Source organism: Oncorhynchus masou, chromosome 8 (genome assembly GCF_036934945.1).
Source record: "Oncorhynchus masou masou isolate Uvic2021 chromosome 8, UVic_Omas_1.1, whole genome shotgun sequence".
Taxonomy (NCBI): Eukaryota; Metazoa; Chordata; class Actinopteri; order Salmoniformes; family Salmonidae; genus Oncorhynchus; species Oncorhynchus masou.
In genome coordinates, this window is record NC_088219.1 from 38,523,141 (window position 1) to 38,544,806 (window position 21,666).

General features: G+C 42.3%; 2 protein-coding genes across 6 annotated transcripts in view; both read right to left on the minus strand.

The window, feature by feature from the left end:
* LOC135544634 (high affinity cAMP-specific and IBMX-insensitive 3',5'-cyclic phosphodiesterase 8B-like) overlaps positions 1-5,556 on the minus strand; it is an 86,607-nt gene extending 81,051 nt beyond the window's left edge. For 3 of the 5 annotated variants that reach the window (XM_064972395.1, XM_064972392.1, XM_064972393.1), the window contains exons 1-2: positions 5,221-5,556; positions 3,199-3,201 (exon numbers count right to left, since the gene is read on the minus strand). In XM_064972395.1, coding sequence (XP_064828467.1) covers positions 3,199-3,201; positions 5,221-5,502 — 285 coding nt within the window. In that variant the 5' untranslated portion in view covers positions 5,503-5,556. The remainder of the gene's footprint in view (positions 1-3,198; positions 3,202-5,220) is intronic. The other 2 variants (XM_064972394.1, XM_064972391.1) reach the window with 1 other exon arrangement.
* A 5,228-nt stretch (positions 5,557-10,784) lies between these two features.
* LOC135544635 (angiogenic factor with G patch and FHA domains 1-like) lies at positions 10,785-20,429 on the minus strand. The gene is made up of 16 exons (XM_064972396.1): positions 20,352-20,429; positions 20,204-20,265; positions 18,191-18,421; positions 17,976-18,075; positions 17,604-17,833; positions 17,258-17,392; positions 16,983-17,183; positions 15,671-16,085; positions 15,363-15,474; positions 14,707-14,758; positions 12,800-12,901; positions 12,541-12,712; positions 12,281-12,360; positions 11,856-11,983; positions 11,637-11,736; positions 10,785-11,420 (listed from the first exon to the last, which is right to left on the minus strand). Exons 3-16 carry the CDS (start codon positions 18,410-18,412, stop codon positions 11,205-11,207), a joined length of 2,265 nt encoding a protein of 754 aa, XP_064828468.1. The 5' UTR covers positions 18,413-18,421; positions 20,204-20,265; positions 20,352-20,429; the 3' UTR covers positions 10,785-11,204.
* Positions 20,430-21,666: the final 1,237 nt, after the last annotated feature.

Sequence of the window (21,666 nt, forward strand, 5' to 3'; positions counted from 1 at the left end):
CTAGCCATAGCTGTTAGGTCCCACCCCAATAGTTCAGGTATCAGAATAGATCAGCTGGAACATCGAATTGCCCTTCATGCAGACAATGTACATTTGTTTCTTACAGACTTGTGCAATTTATACCCGAACTTCTGGACCTAATCAAAGAGTTTGGGGCGTTCTCAGGATACAACATAAATAACGCAAAGTCCTCAATTATGATGCTAAAGGAGGAGGAGTTCGCTTGTCCTTATTGTACCTAACGTATGACAGGGGGGGGGGGTCTCCATTTGCCTAATATCCAGTGGTACGACTGGGCAGCTCAGCTTCGCACTGCTATGTACTATTTGACCTCCAAGTCTCTCCCTTCGTGGATGGAGATTGAGATGTCTTCAGTTGTACCCAAATCACCCCTTAACCTCTACATTTACTCAGCTGATATCAAGACAAACACAAAAAAATAATCCCTTTGTATTTAATACAATCGACGTTTGGTATGAGATGTAGAATTTCCTTGGTGAAACGCATTCTTTGTCATGTTTTAGTTCTATCTGTGGAAACCACAGTTTCACTCCTGGGAGAGCTGATCCGGGTTTCCAACTATGGGCCAGCAAGTGTTCAAGGAAAATTTGAGATCTGTATAAAGAAGGTATTTTTATGTCATTTGAAGAACTCATGGCAAAATATGACATTCCTAGAAGACTTTAAAAAAAAAAAATGTACTGCTAAGGAGCTTCCTCACGGCTGCCTAAACCAAAATATAACAGAACCCCTTCCGTCCACTTTAGAAAATACGATCTCAACCCATTGTAATGGTAGGGGTAGAATTTCAGCTCTATATAATGAGTCTGGCTCAACCGATTCCTCTGCGCACAAACTGAACTCTTGGAAGGAAGATGTTCGGGAGGACATAGTCTTGGACGAATGTGAGTAGTATATGTATTAAGGCTCAGACACAGACTAAATACTATTGCAATACAACTGGTTGATACGAACATATGTAACCCGTGCTAAGTTAAATATGTTTAATAGCACAATTCCACATATATGCTACAAGTGCAATCACTCTAAAGGAACTCTGGTTCATTGTCTGTGGGACTGTGAGAAAATTCAAGATTTTTGGAAGGAGGTATCACATATGACATCCCAAATAGTATGAGTAAAATTGCCTCGCCATCCCAAAGTGTTTATCCTGGGGTTCTACCCAATCAATCCTCATCTAAAGAACCAAGTACAAACCCTTGTGCTTGTTGCAAGCAAAACGCTTGATAGATCTTGCCTGGAAAAGTGTGAACAGGCCTGGTATTGCCCAATGGCTTAGGGGAATGTCGTCTTGCCTAAGAATGGAAAATATAACATTAAGTGTAAACAAGACACATTTGAAAAGGTTTGGGGACCAGCAGAGTGACATGGGTGAAATATTGGCTAACGAAGGGAACTCTGGGTAGTGTACTATGCTTTGTGTGCATGCGGGCTGGTGGTGGTGAGACATATCCAATTGGCTTGTGGCGCTGTGTTTCATCTGAAATTTGTCCCAAATATGTTCTATCCTATTGGATCAGACCACTATAAAATGTCCTTTTGGTGGTTTTATGCTTCTGTAACACTTTTGTTCTGTCTTAGATTTTTATTTCTTTATTTGTTATTTTTTTGGTTGCTGTTAACTTTTGATGTGGTTTTGCTGTCATTTTTTTAATGTCATATTTCTGCTTCTTATTAAGGAAGAAAAATCTATAAACATGTTTATTTATTTATTATTATTTTTTTTTAAACAGTGCAGAAGAGAACCTCCCTCAACAGTTTTTTTTCCCTACTCAGGACCAGAAATAGATATATTTATTTTACACCTGCTACGTTAGGTTACACACAGTTTACTCAAGGAGCTACAGCACTATATCACACCTGTTATTAAAAAAAATAGACTAATCTTCCATTGATTATTTGAATCAAGTTAGTGCTGGGCTGTAACAAAACCCTGCATCCACAGAGTGGAGGTTCCCTACTGGACAGGCTGTGTGAGAAGCCCTGGAGTGTACAGAGTAAAGCACAACATCATCAGCCCTCTCACATGTGACTATTCACTTCACAACACTGCACTGTTGCTGTCCACAGGGGTAAACAACAACTGTTCTTACACAGACACACACAAATGCGCGCAGACACGTACACACACCAGTGTTTGGGTGGCTTATCAATAGCATGACTGAGGTCCTGTAGGGAATAGAGTGAGCTCATCACCAGGGCTTCGACACTCAATAGCATCAATGATACCTTCTCGTACCATGAGAGAGAACACGAGAGAAAGAGTCTCCCTCTCTCTATCTCTCACCTGTACTCAACTCATGATACAGATCTATAAAGGACATTCAGTTATTAGGCTGTAACGACAATAAGCCATCGTGTATCACTACATTTCACAGGCCTTCCTCCCAGTGTGCTTGACAATTACGTAAACGTGGGTCTGAATCGGCTCCATTCAGGCCTGATCCGCAATGTGAATGGTTACCTCAGCCTCATTCGAAGTGGCGAAAGGAGTTCAATAACGTGCTGACGTTGCGTCGGTCCGCCCTCATGCTTTACTCACAAACACACACAGACACACAGCGTGTGTTGACATGCTCCTCACGTTTACAACCCGTTTCTCAGATGTCCACATGTCATCCAGCCCAGCCAGCCCTGTCATGTCACATGTTACTTTGTCACTAGACTCTTGGTGACACCCGTTGCGAAGTCTGTTACCCCGCTGTTATACGACCCACATGACACTGTGTCATACGGATGACATTACAGATGAGAGATGTCAGTCAGTTAATTAATCTGTCAGTTTGTCTATCAATCAATTAGTCAATAATGTTTTATTGGTATAACACTGTTTGTACCCTGATACAGTTGTCACATAATCCATAACAGCAACCCAGGCCTATGTCCTCAGAGAGCAGAAAGTACACCTACCAAACAGTGTCAAACCTATGAAAGCTTTATTACGCATGATTGAGCCTCAGAGGTTTCAAAGTGTCACTTAACAGTTTTTAGCAATGAGTTCATAGAACGGTCGTTTGACGAAATTAGTCCTTTTTTTTCATCCTTCGGGTATTTTAAGTAGAAGTTGCACACCAATATTGGTTTTTAAAAGCCTGTTATATGAAACAAAGTGCCTTTTAATATAGACCACATGGAGAATTCAATAAATCCGTATTTTTTTTTTTTTTGAATAAAGACTTGCTATAGTGCCAAAATTCTGCATTTTGATATGTCTCTCTGTGCAACCTATATGTGACTTCTCGGGGGTTTAAACCTACTTAACCCCAACGTTTCTACAAGTTTTCACCTTCATTATAACGCCCTTAGTTATTTTGTTGCCTTGACTAAGTTATTTCGGAAGATGATTATTTAATGTGATTAGTGATTAATGCTAAAGCTGGAATCCTTAAAGAGATCATTCCGGGATTTTGGCAATGGGGCCCTTTATCTACGTCCACAGAGTCAGGTGAACTCGTGGAGACCATTTTCGTCTCTGCGTGCAGTTTGAAGGAAGTTGCTATCTAACGTTTGCACAATTGCCGACTTGCGTTAGCGCAATCACTGGAGGACATTGCACTAACGTTAGTTAGCATTGGCTTGCGACACTACCTCTACGTCTGTCATACTGGACGCATATACATTAAAATGGTATCCATGAGTTCATCTGACTCTGGGGAAGTAGATAAAGGTCGCTAGGTGTACGGTGTTTCCTCCGACACATTGGTGCGGCTGGCTTCCGGGTTGGATGCGCGCTGTGTTAAGAAGCAGTGCGGCTTGGTTGGGTTGTGTATCGGAGGACGCATGGCTCTCGACCTTCGTCTCTCTCGAGCCCGTACGGTAGTTGTAGCGATGAGGCAAGACAGTAGCTACTAACAATTGGACACCACGAAATTTGGGAGGAAAAGGGGGTAAAAAAACCCCGTTTTACCCTCATTTTATATATTTTAATTCTCATTTTAATATTGTGAATCCTTTAAAAATATTTTTTCAAAGGAAACATTACAAACATCTAATTGTCAAATTATAGTGAAAAAGCGAGTGAGCTAGTTCTACTCTTTTTGGGGGCAATTTTCTGGTGTTTTGTGGTAAAAAAAAACAACCTGTTACCCATAGATAGACTGGCTAAAGATGTTTTAACAATTACATGGCTTTTTTTGTGAAGCTGGCAGTAGCCCTTTCCTGCAGTCAAATGACTAGTGGCCTCAAATGGGGGTTGTTATTATATATATATTATTTTTTCTTCTTCTTTTCTTTTACAGCCAAAAATCTAGTGTTTATATGTCCATTTAAATATATATATTGAAAACGTAATACATTTCAACTCTACAGGTGTCTTCTTTTTTAAGCCCATAACCATGTGTGTGAGGTGTATATTTTGGTTTCAAAGTAGATTTGTATAAGACTACCAAGAAACACTGTGTGACCCTGGTTTAGCCCACTGCAGTAAAAGGTTCAATTGCCCCTCTGTTGCACACAGCTACACACCCTGTCATAAGAGGATTTATGGCTGATTTAAGATGAAATCATCAACCCTGTTACTTGATTTGGCAGTTAATAGGCACTTACCATAGTCATTTTTCTTATTTAACTTCTTGAGATTGAAAACATGTTTTTTATTAAGTTGAACATTTGCTCATCATGACATAATGCTAAAATGATGTTATGTTAAAAAAACGTACACTACCCAAAAGGGTTAGGGTTCATTATAATGTTCGTTATCATGCATCGTACTTTCACCATGGTGTCACTCACTCACTCAATCACTCTCTAACTCACCCTAACCTTTCAGAAATGAAAAGTTGTTGTCGTGATGACACCAGCTGACAAATCTTCCTAGACTCGAACTTCCACCTCTGTATTTTATGTATGATTCGATTAATCACTCCAGGAATGCCCGAGCTACCTATAGGGTATGCCCCCAAAACAAAACAAACCCCGTTTGCTAATTCTACCACAACCCACTGACTGCACATAGATAACAAACAATAAGACATTCCATGAACACAAAACGTTATTCATGAATGATGTCAGTCTAGCTATACCCCCACTCAAGACGGAATAAGCTTCATGGATAATTGGTTTTAATTAGGAGCAGCTAATTGATACGATACTACAATGTTTGGCCTTCTGAATAGGTCGGGAATTCGGCTGAACAGAATACAGGCCTACGTGAACTGATTGATTCATTCCCTGTGATTGTGAAAGAGCGAATCTATCTACCTTGACACTGGTGTGACTAGTCTGGGTCTCAGCCTCGATGCAGATGTGTCCCCGGCTGTTCTCTCTTCTCTCTCGTTGAGAGTTGGTTCCGGAGTGCCTGCTCTGGTAGGTGATGACGGATGAGATGGTATCGGCCGCGTCCGTCTTGATAAACAGCCCATGTAGGGTGGCCGCGGTGCCCTGCGAGATAGTGGTGGTTTGGTGCGGAGAGTTGGACTCGTCCGAGTCTCGGCAGTAGATCACACCGCTCTGGGAGACGTGGATGCTGGGAGCGCAGCCCATGCCTCACCGCGGGTCCGGTGCCAGCTCTCAAATGACAGTAAACAGCGCTATCACTCTCGCGGATGTCTGGCGCCGCGGCTGCTGTTCTCTCAGAGCATCGGCTGCTCCTGGTTGTCTCTCCCCAGTGGCCGGTTGAACACATCAAAGGGAGAACGAAAGGTCCTTCATCTCTCTTGTATCGACGCTGAGCCCTCGGCTCTGTTAATTCATGCAATGCACTCGGCTCCTCGATTAGTTATGTGGAGCTCAACGTGATTTCCTCTGTGATCTGTCCAGCTGCCGCTGCGTTTTACATTCAGTCGTTCAGTGAGAAAAGAGCATAATTTACGTTATTATAGACTGCAGCATATAGGCGTTATGTAATTCCATCATGGCTCGCAATAATGTCGATTAATGAAATGATTTTCTCTAGCCTATAGGCTATAGCCCAGCCTGCGAACGTAACCATCTGTAACCACCAGGCTGTCCTTAAATTATGTCAACAAAGACGCTACTCTTCTCATCCTATCCAAATCATATTTGATTGGAAGAAGACAAACGCGCATGAAATCGCTGGATCACACTCGCTCATGTCTTCACTATCTGGCCATCGCATTTCGTTGGCTGAGGTCTCGCTCTGTCCTCCCTTTCTCTTCTCTCTCTCTGTTCTCTCTCACTCTTCAATTCAATTAATTTCAAACGGCTTTATTGGCATGGGAAACACATGTTTACATTGGTGAAAGCAAGTGAAATAGATCAACAAAAGTGAAACAAACAAAACAAATTGTACAGTAAACATTACTCACAAAAGCTCACAAAAGGAATAGAGACACTTCAAATGTCATATTCGGGCTAGATGCAGTGTTGTAACGATGTGCAAATAGGCAAGGCACAAAAGGGACAATAATGATTGTATAGGCTGCTGTGCTGCCATCCTCTCCAGTGCGCACCATCACAGCCGGTCACCACTGGTCAGCAATTGGAAGACGAGAACAATATAGGTGTCAAGTAGAGACGTCCGACAAAACGTAGGGAGTAACGCATGCACTTATGATCTGTAAATGTGTCTCTAGGCTATCAATTATTGTCTAATTTCACCTGCCACTGTAATCATAAACATACACAGAAAATAACAAGAGACAAATCATTTGAATAAAACAAAATGTGGGTGAGAGAGAGTGCATGTGAGAGTGTGTGTGTATGTTTCATATGATAAATCCACAATAACTTCTCCAGGCAGCAGCTGACCTTTCACAGACATTGGACCAGCTTACCTAAGTATCCTACCCTGAACCATTTACAGGACAAATGAAATCAAAAATAACCTTAGCTTAGTGTCTAGGTAGGGCTAATACTTATGCAAATGACAAAAAAAAGCTATAAAAAACTGTCCTGCGATAAAACTGTCCCAACCCATAAAAATCTGTGAAATGTTCTTGACGGACACAGAACATGTATTCAACATCAAATGAATAACATGAAAATAAGTACTTCAGACTACTTTAGAGTGCACATAGCACGCAAACATTCATGCGCACAGTGGTGGAAAAAGTACCCAACTGTCATTCTTGAGTAAAAGTACAAATATCTTAACAGAAAATGACTCGAGTAAAAGTGAAAGTCACCCAGTAAATGACATACATGAGTAAAAGTTGAAAAGTATTTGGTTTTAAATCTACTTAAGTATCAAAAGTAAATGTAATTGCTAAATTATACTTAAGTATAAAAAGTACAAGTATAAATCATTTTACATTCCATATATTAAGCAAACCAGACGGCACAATTTTCTTGTTTTTAAAATGTATGGAGAGCCAGGGGCGCACTCCAACACTCAGACATAATTTACAAACAAAGCATGTGTTTAATGAGTCTACCAGATCAGAGGCAGTAGGAATGACCAGAGATGTTCTCTTGGTAAGTGCGTGATTTGTAAAAAAAAAATTATATATATATATAAAAATCTGTCCTACTAAGCATTCGAATTGATACCCCAAAAACGACTTAAGTAGTAATTTAAAGTATTTTTACTTAAGTACTTTACGCACGCACGCAAACACGTGTCACACGTCGCGTTGCACACATCTCACATGTAGGTGGATTACAGGAGCAAAACAGAGAAATGATGATGTAAATCAAGGTCCATAATGTAGTTGATCTGATATCTTGATTCTATTGGTGCAAACCAAGAAAATAAACTGTTTTTCCATAACAACCAATAGACATCCAAGGCTAGTATGATTGACATTCTTTCTGTCCTATAGGTTGTGGCTTCCCTCAGTGTGCATACCACAAACCATCATACAGAGTAGATACTCTCTCACCATGGCAACAGGTGTTTACATTACATCTCCCATATAGTATCCCGCATCAGTGACATGTCTGCAAGAGGAAAGTATGATGGCCTAGTCAAATTGTATTGGTCACATATGCTGAATACAACAGACATTACCATGAAATACTTACAAGCCAATTACAAACAATGCAGAGTTAAAAAGACAAATATTTACTAAAATACAAAAGGAAAAATAGTAACACAATAAAATAACAATAAACGAGACTATATACACACCATACATACAAAAGTATGTGGACACCCCTTCAAATGAACGGATTCAGCTATTTCAGCCACACCCGTTGCTGACAGGGGAATAAAATTGAGCACACAGCCATGCAATCTCCATAGACAAACATTGGCAGTAGAACGGCATACCAGTACCTAGTCAATGTGCAGGGGTACAAGATAGTTTGAGGTAATACAGTATCTCTATGTAGGTCAGGGGTAAAGATAAGAAAAAAATGAAGAATAACGGAGATCAATGTAAATGGTTTGGGTGGCCAGTTCATGAACTGTTCAGCAGTCTTATAACTTGTGGGTAGATGTTCAGGAGCCTTTTTGTCACAGACTTGGCGCTCCAGTATCGCTTGCGGTGCGGTAGCAGAGAGAACAGTCTATGACCTGGATGGCTGGAGTCTTAGACACTGCCTGGTATAGAGGTCCTGGATGGCTGGGAATTCGAGCCCAGTACATGTACTGGTCTGTACACACTACTGTCTGCAGCGCCTCGTGGTCGGATGGTGAGCAGTTGCCGTACCAGGCGGTGACGCAGCCCGTCAAGATGTTCTCAATGGTGCAGCTGTAGAACTTTGAGGATCTGAGGGACCCATGCCAAATCTTTACAGCCTCCTTAGTGGGAAGAGGCGTCGTCGTGCCCTCTTCACGACTGTGCTTTCGTGTTTGGACCATGATAGGTCCTTAGGGATGCGGACATGGAGGAACTTAAAGCTCTCGTCCTGCTCCTCTACAGGCCCGTCGATGTAAATGAGAGCATGAACAGCAGTGGTGCAGTTATACTTCCTACTGTACTGAAACTGTCACCGTACTGATAAAGGCAACAAGTTGCGACTCGTCAGTGTGTACTAAGCCAGATGCAATGGAATTCACTTCATATGTATACACTGTATTCTAGTCAAGTCTTACCCTATGTAATTACTACTGTACACACATTTTCTATTCATATACTGCCCATGATGTCTATACACACCATCATATACATTCATATTCCGGACTCTTGACATTGCACATTTCGCTACACCCGCAAGAACATTGCAAAATGTGTGTACGTGACCAATAAAATTTGATTCGAATTAGGACTACTGGAAAGCTGTTGGCCACCTAAACAGAGTTTCCACTGTGAGCTCCTGGAAACACACTCCATAAATCCAATCATTAATTGATTGATGAGGAAGTGTTGGGTAATCTAAGCTATCTATATGTGTGTAGGTGATACAGTATATCCTGCACCTTTAAAGTCCAAAGGTCACATTTGATATTAATTACTGACTTGACTTGTTTGGTTTTGTACACATGGTTAGTGTTCAGGGACTCGAGAGTCGTTGAAAGAGAGAAACAGGGGGAAGAAAAACTGTGGATGTTTTTGAGGCATGAAGTGCCTATTGCCTGGCAACTAGCTTAGACATAGTGTAAATCAAACAGTACCAAGGGCAAAACAATCAAATTCTTGGCACAGTGGGGGAAACACTGTACACTGCATGATTCCCTTAATCTGATTTGAACCAAATTGTGTCTTTTGATCTGATTATAACCAGGTTATAAAGTAACAGTGGGGTTACATCCACATATTAACACCTTCAAATGTGTCCTTAAATTATAATACCACCATGTATCCTGAGTGCATATGCACAAAACAGGAAGAAACATACAGTATGTATTGCTATACTAATTCACATTTCAGTAGGCTCACCTTACTTACTCCGAAGGCTGCCCCCTGCCGGCAATGTCGCCTCTCTGCACCAATGATGACAGTTATAAAATACATCTCTCTCGATTGAGTGAGTAGGCCAAAATGTCTGTCACCAAAATCAGTTCAAGGGGAACATTTCTTTCCATGATAAAATATTAAATCTATATGGAGCTTCCAGTAGCCTATATAAATTATGCATATAGTGGCAGTTTACAGTTTGAGTCATTTTAGCAGACGCTTTTATTCAGAACGACTAACCGGAGCGATCATGTCGAAGTGCCTTGCTCATGGACACCAACAGATTGTTCACCTATTCGGCTCGGGGATTGGAACCAGCGCCCATACGGTTACTGGCCCAACGCTCTAGGCAACCTATAGTAAATACATGACCTTACATAATAAAAACAGTAAACATTGAAATTCACCAAACGTATTTAAAGGTAAATTCCGCAACGTTTCTTATCAAGAGCCATTCGTGGTAAACCTGTATAAAATTCCACAGCATACCTGATGGATTGAATAAAAAGAACAATGAAGTTGGCCTGCACCTCTATCCATACACGTATTTTCCCTGTGCGTTTTCTGGATTACTGCTCAAGCGCAAGAGAGACCCTGTTTCCTCTTCATCAGTATTAACGGTTTACAGTTGCCTTACCTTTTGAGGTCCATTGAACAATTCACTTTCTTCCGTCGAAGTCCGACTCATGTCTTGAACCAGGGTTAGGTCCTTTACGAGTAGTAAAACGTTGGGATGAATAATTCCTGTCTAGAAACGCGCGAAACTGCATCCGCGGTTCTCGGTCGTGCTGCCCATCGAGTTAACGGATGGATGGCGGAGGACCCGAGATACTGGCGATCTTGAAGACGGTTGGTTATAACTTCTGAGAAACTTTTCGGCTCCGCTTCAGGCGGGCAACAGGAGTCCATCCGTGCAGTCCTAATGCCAGCGGGATTTTACGTGGGCGCTTGTTATGGCCATAGAAAAGTGCATGTACATGTAACTAACGTATTCAAGTAAAATACAGGCCTACAACAATGACATCTCTTGTACTGCAGACGAAATCAAAGCAACATTTATTAGGCATGATTGTACAGTTGATAGATTCCGCAGGCAAATCTAACAGTTGCTTTACAAGGAGGTTCTTTAGCATGTTAATTCTTTACAATTTAAAATACAATACCCAATTCTGCTTCCGCCCTTAGCCCATTCGTGACACCGCACAGTTCTGAAGGGACTGGAAACATAAAGAGATATCCCACTTTAGTGCAAATTGGAATAACATCTAAGTGAGTACCAGCACCATTCTCATTCCAAGAAGTGGATTCAGTCAGTAAATATATTGGAACTAGGCCACCCTGTGTGTCTGTGTCCAGTCAACTACTCACTTCTCCATGGTGGATTGTGTGACCGGCCTTTCTGAGATACAGACTAGAACCGTTGAGAAACATTGGCCTAGGATGTCATTCAGTCACTTCTCCTTTAACCCACGGTTTGGTTACCGGGCCCTGCTCCTTCTTCACTGTGGGTGTATCTGGCTGGCAGGTGTCATTAAACCTCTCTCTGGCCTTCTCCCAGTTCCTCTGGGTCTTGTTCTTGCTCAGAGACCCAGCCTCGTCCACCGACACAGCAGCTCCCGCCCCAAGACCTGACTGGGACTTCCGGATCTTCAGCTGGATCTATGGGAAGACCGGAATAGTGGGGAAAAATCTGATCAGATGTGTGAGCAAAGTGGGAAAGAACTGGGATGAAACCAGACAAATGAAGTGGAGGATATTGGTCTGAGGTTTGTTCAATTTAAATATAGCCATTTATGAATTCCTAGTTAAAAATAGGGAAAATCCCATCTCTGAAAACAGGAAAATCCTAATAGAAAGGGAAAATGTTAAGATTACCGGGTCTTTCATTCCAGCTCCATCTTTGCCCAGGCCTTCTCCTTTCTTCCAGCCCATCTTCTCCAGCATCTTCCTTCCCTTGTTGACTTCACTGATCTCACTGTACCAGGAGGGAAACAGGGGCACATTGCAACGACTCAGTCACCACATCCTGGTCTTTCTACTTACACACACACACACACACTTGCCATCAACTGAACCAATCAGATTACCACGTACATGTGAACGGAGGCGGGTGCGTCGTCACGTTGGAAGGCTCCCTCGCTGCCCACAGTCTGACGACGAGACTCGGCCCTGTCAACATATCTGGGGTTCCTCAGGGCTTTGGTCTCCTCATACTCAGTGCTCTGTTGGGACAGAGGGAGACACTTACCAAACAGTTATATACACACACACAGTAATATCATACTGCTGTTAGTGACAAGGAAAGACGGTCCATAAGCTATGGGACTGCTCAGTCTCTTGGACGAAAACCTCTGTCAGATAACATCTTTGTACTGTATACACAGAGAAGGCAGGGCAGGATCTGATAGGCAAGGACATTTTCAACATTGGTAATCCTATGGGAATCACTCATCACTGATTAACATAACAGCAGAAGGGGACAACAGATGAAGTTGTAGTGGATGAACAAGTCACTTTACCTTCAGGCCATATTTGACCTTCATCTGTTTCAGTTCTTTCTGTCTGAGCAGCTCCTTGTCCTCTTTGGTTGGAGCTGGACCTGAGGAACGACACACCCGGAAAGTTATAAACTGGGCTGTAGCATTAGTTACACTAATAATCATGCTGAGTGGGACATGGGTAGCTAGGTGCGTGAGCATCGCACCAGGCTTATACAGACAACATACAGAGATGGATGTAACACATTTATTTACGCAAAGTCATCAGCTGTGTTCTGCACCTGTCTGTTCCAGCTGGTTTCTCTGGTGTTTGCCGAGGTGAGCCATGACCTGTCCAGGTTCACAGCCATCACAGGTGTCTGTACCAGAGTGGATGTGGAAGGACAGAACAGTCTCTCCCATCTTCACTTCATCCCCATGGGTCAGAGGGCAAGGGTCACACTTAGCTTTGGGCTGAGGGCAGTAAAAACAATACTGTTACTACCTCACTTTTCAACCAAGGTGTGTGTGTGTGTGTGTGTGTGTGTGTGTGAGACCCACCTGAAGGATTCGGTTGCCATTGAGGACAGTTCCATTCTGGCTTCCCTGGTCCACTAGCATGTAGCACTGTTGGTCCTGGTCAAAGTACACCTCTGCATGAAACTGGAATTAAACATTTTTTTTTTTTTAAAGTTGACACCGACTCATTCCAGGATTTTTCTTAATTTTTTACTATTTTCTACATTGTAGAATAATAGAAGACATCAAAACAATGAAATAACACATATTGAATCATGTAGTAACCAATAAAAGTGTTTAAAATAATAATAATTCAAAGTGGCCACCCTTTGCCTTGATGATAGCTTTGCACACTCTTGACATTCTCTCAACCCACTTCATGAGGTAGTCACCTGGAATGCATTTCAATTAACAGGTGTGCCTTGTTAAAAAGTTAATTTGTGGAATTTATTTCCTTCTTAACACGTTTGAGCCAATCAGTTGTGTTGTGAGAAGGAAGGGGTGGTATACAGAATATATCCCTATTTGGTAAAAGACCAAGCCCATATTATGACAAGAACAGCTCAAATAAGCAAAGCAAAATGACAGGCCATCATTACTTTAAGACATGAAGGTCAGTCAATGCAGAACATTAAGAACTTTGAAAGTTTCTTCAAGCATAGTTGCAAAAACCATCAAGCGTTACGATGAAACTGGCTCTCATCAGGACCACCACAGGAAAGGAAGAACCAGAGTTACCTCTGCAGCAGAGGATAAATTCATTAGAGTTACCTGCAACCTCAGATTACAGCCCAAATAAATGCTTCAGAGTTCAAGTAACAGACACATCAACTGTTCAGAGGAGACTGTGTGAATCAGGCCTTCATGGTCAAATTACTGCAAAGAAACCACTACTAAAGGATACGATTTGCATGGGCAAAGAAACATGAACAATGGACATTAGACCGGTGGTAATCTGTCCTTTGGTCTGATAAGCCAAATTTGAGATTTTTGGTAGGTGAACGGATGATCTCTGCATGCTTGGTTCCCACTGTGAAGCATGGAGGAGGTGTGATGGTGCTTTGCTGGTGAAACGGTTGGCGACTTATTTAGAATTCAAGGCACATTTAACCAGCATGGCTACCACAACATTCTGCAGCGATATGGCATCCCATCTGGTTTACTCTTAGTGGGACTACCATTTATTTTTCAACAGGACAATGACCCAAAACATACCTCTAAGCTGTGTAAGGGCTATTTGACCAAGGAGAGTGATGGAGTGCTGTATCAGATGACCTGACCTCCACAATCGGGTTGCGCAGCGATCTAAGGCACTGCATCTCAGTGCTAGTGGTGTCACCACAGATCCTGGTTTGAACCCAAGCTGTATCCCAACCGGCTGTGATCTGGAGTCCCCTAGGGTGGCGCACAATTGGCCCAGGGTCATCCGGGTTAGGGGAGGGTTTGGCCTGGGTAGGCCGTCATTGTAAAATAAGAATTTGTTCTTAACTGACGTGCCTAGTTAAATAAAGGTTCAATTAAATGCATTTAAAAAAAATCCCTTTGGGTTGAGTTGGACAACAGAGTGAAGGAAAAGCAGCCAACAAGTGCTCAGCATGTGGGAACTCCTTCAAGACTGTTTGAAAAGCATTCCTCATGAAGCTGGTTGAGAGAATGCCAAGAGTGTGCAAAGGGTGGCTACTTTGAAGAATCTCAAATATAAAATATATTTAGATTTGTTTAACACTTTTCTGGTTACTACATGATTCCCTATGTGTTATTTCAAAGTGTTGATGTCTTCTCTACTTTTCTACAATGTAGAAAAACCCTGGAATGAGCAGGTGTCCAAACCTTTGACTGGTACTGTATATAGAACCCATCAATACCATTCACATCTAATTTGAAGCCCTGCCGATTTCCTGTAATGCATGTAGCAGAATCAAACAAAGCAATGAAATAGGTTGCCATACCTTACTGACTCCCATTTCAGATAATCTGATGGCATGGTTCATATCCTTTTCCCTGAAAATATAGAATTATGTTAAAACAGTAATTCAAAATGCCACAGGTAGTTTCAACTTCAATGTCAGAAGTGTTGATCTGAGCTCTCATCTCCCCCTTGTGATGAAATTGATGAACTGACCACTCATAGGCCTATTCAATCAAAACAATTGGGAGAAACCCAACTAGTTTTGTTTGCCTCTTCTCCGCCCTCGCCTCTTTTTGAAAAAGGTCAAAGGTAACCGAGGAGCGAAGGAAACTCCTTCTCCACTCGCGGGTCATCAGGCGAATGACGTTTACAGTGGTGGAATCTCAAACTAAATGTGGAAAGTGATAACAACTCTTGGATGAAAGGATAAGTGGCATATCGTTTTTACACGTGTGCATGCTTTTCTCCCTCGAGAGAACACCTATTTCAAAGTGGGTGTGACGTATTTTAAAACACGATCCTCTGTCAAAGTAGGTAATCGAGGAGCGGATCAGACTCCTTTGTTCGCCTACTAACAAATTGACACTCTCCTCGACCACTTAACAGTTTCTGTGTCACAGAGGAGAGAAGACGGAGGAGTTGAGGACAGACTTTTCCCAATTGAGAATCTCCCAGAGACTGTAGTGCTGTACTGACCTGCCAATGGTGGCTGGAGAGTCAGCTGTGATGATAAAGAGTGTTCCTGTCTGTAACACGGGAGATCTGACCACTGTCACCCTCACACAGGGCGGCCACACCTCCTCAGCAACTAGGGACAGAACGTGCACGCAATATCACATACCCATGACAATTGTACTGAGCAAGATTTTAACCACAGGAAACATTGAGGAAGACCGATGAACAAATATCAGGTGGTGTTAGACGTTTAACACAAATTGAAAGCTATACAGTGAGAAAAAGTTGACAGACTGAATAACCCTAAACGGTGTCCCTTCTCTCCTCACCTTCCTGAGTCTCCATCTCTGACTCTGAGCTGTATTTGGTGGGAAGAGGGGGGGAGGAGGAGGAGGTAGACTTCCATTCTCCCTCCGACTCTGTGATCTCCCCCTCCTCAGGCTCGCTGTTCCCACGCAAGCCATCATGCCCTGACGCAGCTGCCTCCTCCCTGCTGCCCCGTCTGTCCGACTTAGCCTTCTTCCTCCTTGAGCTGCTCGCATCATCAGAGCGCGACCAGTCATTTCTCTTCTTCCTCTTCAGCGAGCGTTCGGCGCTCTTTGCCCGGCGAGTCTTTGAAGAGCTTTTCTTCTGTGGAGGAGTGTCTGGAGTGACAGACCGCCCCCTCTGCCTGCGCGAGGCCACTCCCCTCTTGGGGATTCGCCGCTCGATCCACTCCTCAAACTCGAGCTCCTTTACAAGGCCCTGTGAGCAGACACGCAACCAATCAGAAGGGAGGATTCACCTGAAGCATCTCCAGAGAACTAAATTGGTGGATACGGGGGCACAAGAGGCTTTATAGGAATTTGGACAGTGGGCTCCGCATCGGAACCTCCCTGCATTGCTTAGGGATCATTTTTAGATATATGGGTCTCCGTTTTCAAAGACAGTAGGCCGATACTGCCTTCACAGTCAATTCATTGACTCAAGCTGCAACACAATGAGAGTGATCTTCAAAAGCATCCTCTTGACCAGACCAAGCAGCCACATCCCTGAGCTCTGAAACATGCCCTTTCGTTGCACTAGAGCGGTGGAGCTATACATCATGTCTCCATGGGGTCTTTCTGCGTGAAAAGAACAGTTTGATGTGAGGAGTGGAAAAAGTGTATCTCTACGAGAAACTGAGTTCTAGAAATAGGAAATCGTCCATGTTAGTCAGTGAGTGAATCACGTCTTCTACCCACGACCAGAGGAATAGCATTCAGTCAACTAAATGGCAGCGAGCAATAGCTAAAACTCTGTACCTGAAGAAAATGTAGTAGACTCAGCAGGATAAATAACCAAGGCTATAGCTGCAGAAATCTAAAACCACCCCTGTAAATTAAAAAAAACTGAGACCACATAGATCAGAGTTGAAATTAATCTTAAAGAAGTCCATTACAATCACTAAACTTCTGAAGGTGAGATGCCTCAGGAGCCTCATGTCAGCCAATGAGCACAATTCAAAAACAATAGGGATAACAGCTCAGTTGTACACAACAATGAGAAATATGTAGCTAGTTAAAACAATAACCCCTTCGTAAATCATTATTTCAAAGGTACATAAATCCAGAATTTGCTGTAATTCTCCTGTAGCGCTTCATCTCCAGTATAGTCACCCACCTTATCCTCCTGACGAGAGGCTCTCTCTGGAACTTTCTTCCACTTCCTGCCCTTCTTGTCCAGGCTCCTTTTCTCCTGGCTGGTCTCTGAGACAGGCTGTACAGTAGGGACCTCTATCCTGGAGTGGAACTGGTACTTGCCACTCTCTGCATCGTAGTAGTAGTACATCCCTGTGTTGTTATCATAGTACAACTGACTGGCCTAGGTGAGGGACAAAGTGACGCAATTAAAAAGACTGACATAATGGCATAGTAATGGCGTGTGTGGTTTAGTACCGAGTCGTAGTAGAAGCCAGTGCTGTGGTCGTAGTACATCCCGGTGGTCTCATCAAACACAAAGCCAGTCTGTGTCATGGCCTGCTCAGCAGTGGCTCTCAGCATGTCAGCTATTGAGCCTGCATCCACCTCTTGCTGGAACAAACACAAGTAAAGAAAGTAAAGGTCAACTCGTTTTTTGCACCGTCATCAACTTAAAACCTTTATTTCTTGTGCCCCACCAAATAGATTGTGGTCCTGTATTAGGGAAATGAGCTCTTTAAATAAAGATGATTTTTGGTTAGACAAGAGACCTCAATGTCCTCGGTCAGAACAGAATGAGTGGAGGGACAGTATCTAAACTCACCTCTGGTTGAGCAGCAGTAACACCACCCTCCACAGACACCTCCGTAACGGTCTCTGTGGCTGTCATTGTATCTGTAATCATATATGTAGCGGGGTCATTGGTTGATTCTGCAACTGTCATCGCTGAGGCATCAGTGGCTTCCTGCCCCTCTGCTATCACAATCCCCTCGGTGTCTGTTGCCACACCATCACCGTGGTAGTAGCCTCCTCCATAGTAGTAGTTGTAATAATCTGAAAAGCACACAGACAAGGGTCAACGTATCTGTATATGTGAGCGGAGCAACATAAAACAACTAAATCATTCACAAACTGCTGGTCCCGGGAAATAATAACGTTCATTTTACAACCATCCAAACACAATACGATTGCTCACCAGTTTCTGACCAGGTATATTCTGCTGTCTGTGTCTCAGCTTCAGCTTTCTGTTTCGCCTTCGTCTTCCGTTCATGAATCTCTTTACTCAGCCTGTCGACCTATTGTATCAAACCACGGCAACGAAAAAACGATAAGTGTCACTTGTAAATTCATTTATTTGTGCATTTCAGACTTGTTCAGTGACGGCTAGATTGTTCTTAGCAGCTAGCCTACCTGTTTCCTCAAGTCTTCGTTGTAGCCTTCTGTGTTCTTCTGAAGCCTCTCAGACTTGCTCAGTTGTTTCTGTAATGTGGTCAGCTGCTTCTGTAATGTGGTCAGTTCTTTTCTGCAGTTTTTCAGTTGCTTCTGTAGCGACTCTACTTTCTGACGAAGCTCAGCCACCTCGGACTCCGACCCAGCCTCTCCTCCACTCGCCTCCTCTCCATTTGTCGCCATACTCCCCAGCTGGAATCGACACACAGGGCCACATGTAAAGTGAATGTTGAATTGACCTGACCATGTGCGCATGTGTTCGGTGTCAGCGCCACACACAGACACACAGGGTAAGTTTACCTATAAGCCAAACAAAATCTAAGTTTAGACATTTCTATAATATAGTGCCCTAATTTTTGTAAGAAAAGTGGAGAATAAAATGAAAGATTAATCTCTCGTGAATTTTTATGACTTTACTTAAAAAATGTTTTAATAAGATGTTTAAATAGGGGGCGGCAGGGTAGCCTAGTGGTTAGAGCGTTGGACTAGTAACCGGAAGGTTGCAAGTTCAAACCCCCGAGCTGACAAGGTACAAATCTGTCGTTCTGCCCCTGAACAGGCAGTTAACCCACTGTTCCTAGGCCGTCATTGAAAATAAGAATAACTTAACTGACTTGCCTAGTTAAATAAAGGTAAAAAAATATATATATTTGATAAAACAAGTGAAAAGTCCAGACTGGGCTTAATGGGTACCGAGTGTATCCTTTAAGCCCAGCGGAGGTTCCAAATAAACCCACCTCTAAAATAATCCATTTGAATTATATCAATCACCACTAAAGTTATTAAAAATACACTGATCCATACTATTCATCATGAAAGTAGCATGTAATAACAGGGGGGGGGTCCAATAGTATCCACAGAGATCATATTTGAACTTAGACTTTTGTTCTTGCCAACCAATACACACCTGATTCAACTAATGAATTTAGCATAGGCTTCAATCAAGAAATGATTAGTTGAATCAGGTGTGCTATTGCTTGGTTAGAACACAACCCTGCACCCACACTGACCCTCTGTCGATAAGAAGCAAAGCTCAAAAGACCATAACGTTCAATAAATTATCTGAAAGCTGAATTTCATTTGCTGTACTGCTATTCTTGTTAATGAGTCCCAACTTGTCTTCCTTAAGCCTATCTGAAGACAGTTTCAAATCTCCCCCTCTACTGTGCATTACAAAATGTAAAGGTGGTGGACCAAAAATGTTTAAATCACCTGGAAGGACAACAATATGACAATGCCCCCACCCAAAATCTATTATCTTGTAGTTCACCAAGTCAGGTTGTGAATGTGACATGCAGGCACAACTGACAGCATACATTATCTGTATATGTAAATAGCAAACAATACACATAAAATATGCTATCATGTGCACATACCAGCACATTAATCTCTTAACTTGACATAAGTAATCATATTTTATCTGAGAAAGTACAAACACATATCTGGAAAATGTGTTAATCCAATGGTCGCCTTAACGTTTTTTTTGCAACTTTGAAATTGGCCACTAGTCAAAAAATATAATAATAAAAATAACATATTGGCTTAAAATAAAAAAAACTGTTAGGGATATTTGTATTTTTTTAATTTAAATGGAAGTTGGTTTACTATAATATGTATGTTTACGCTAACCATTACGCCGATTCTGTTGCAACATGTTTTGAAACTTTAACGTTACTCCAAACGGAAACGCAAACAAGTGTTTCTATTCTATTTGACAAACTCCGGTAGGTCCCTCCCCGTTTCGTTTACAACGTTTGCTTCCGTTTGGTTCTTAAACGTTAAATGGTTTCCGTAATGAATATACGTATATGCATTTTAAAAAGCCTGTTTAATTAAGTGTTTGTAATTGTATATATTTCGTCAAAATGTCCAAGGCCGAACTAAGTGGAGAACCAGTAGAGTACAGTTGAAATGAGTGTTTGCGCCTTCATTCATTGATAAGGTTAAACTGCCTAGTTAGCTGTATGGTCTTACCGATTCGTTTGTATTCCTCGCTTGGACGCTCGCCCTCCTTTCTCTCCGCCGAGAATATCAATCTGAAAGTTGAACATAAACATCTTGTAACCACCCTGCATTGCTGACACATCCGACCACATGTTTTGTTGATAATAAAGAGAGTTACAATTGGTACAGTTGATGTGTTTACAATCCACTTCGACCATGGCCTCTATTTTTTTATACGTATTACGTCACTTTCTTCTTCTACGATACAACATCACACCGTTGGCAGAGGGCGCCACCTGTGGTTTGGAATGAGAATAGGCTACATATTTGGAAATAACTGATTATCTCTGGTTGAATAAAAATACACAACTATCTCAGAGGTTTGTGCTATAAAAAATAAAAAAATAAAACTGATACTATCGATTATCATTCACATCGACTTTCAAAACGTTCTGTTAGACCTCACACTCAATGTCAACAAAACAAAGAAGATGATTGTGGACTTCAGGAAACAGCAGAGGGAGCAGCCCCCAATCCACATCGACGGGACAGTAGTGGAGAAGGTGGAAAGTTAAGTTCCTCGGCGTACACATCACGGACGAACTGAAATGGTCCGCTCACACAGACAGCATGGTGAACAAGGCGCAGCAGCGCATCTTCAACCTCAGGAGGCTGAAGAAATTTGGCTTGTCACCAAAAACAGTCAAACGTTTACAGATGCACAATCGAGAGCATCCTGTCGGGCTGTATCACCACCTGGTACGGCAACTGCTCCGCCCACAACCGTAAGACTCTCCAGAGGGTAGTGAGGTCTGCACAGCGCATCACAGGAGACAAACTATCTGCCCTCCAGGACACCTACACCATCCGATGTCTCAGGAAGGCCAAAAAGATAATCAAGGACAACAACCACCCGAGCCACTGCCTGTTCACCCCGCTATCATCCAGAAGGCAAGGTCAGTACAGGTGCATTAAAGCTGGGACTGAGAGACTGAAAAACAGCTTCTATCTCAAGGCCATCAGACTGTTAAACAGCCATCGCTAACATTGAGTGGCTGCTGCCAACATACTGACTCAAATCTCTAACCACTTTAATAATTCTAAATTGGATGTAATAAATGTATCACTAGTCACTTTAACCAATGCCGCTTTATAATGTTTACATACCCTACATTACTCATCTCATATATATATACTGTACTCTATACCATCTACTGCATCTTGCCTATGCCGTTCGGCCATCGTTCTTCCATATTTTTATGTACATATTCTTATTCATTACTTGACACTTGTGTGTATAAGGTAGTTGTTGTGAAATTGTCAGATATTACTGCACGGTCGGAACTAGAAGCACAAGCATTTTGCTACACTCGCATTAACATCTGCTAACCGTGTGTATGTGACCATTAACATCTGCTAACCGTGTGTATGTGACCATTAACATCTGCTAACCGTGTGTATGTGACCATTAACATCTGCTAACCGTGTGTATG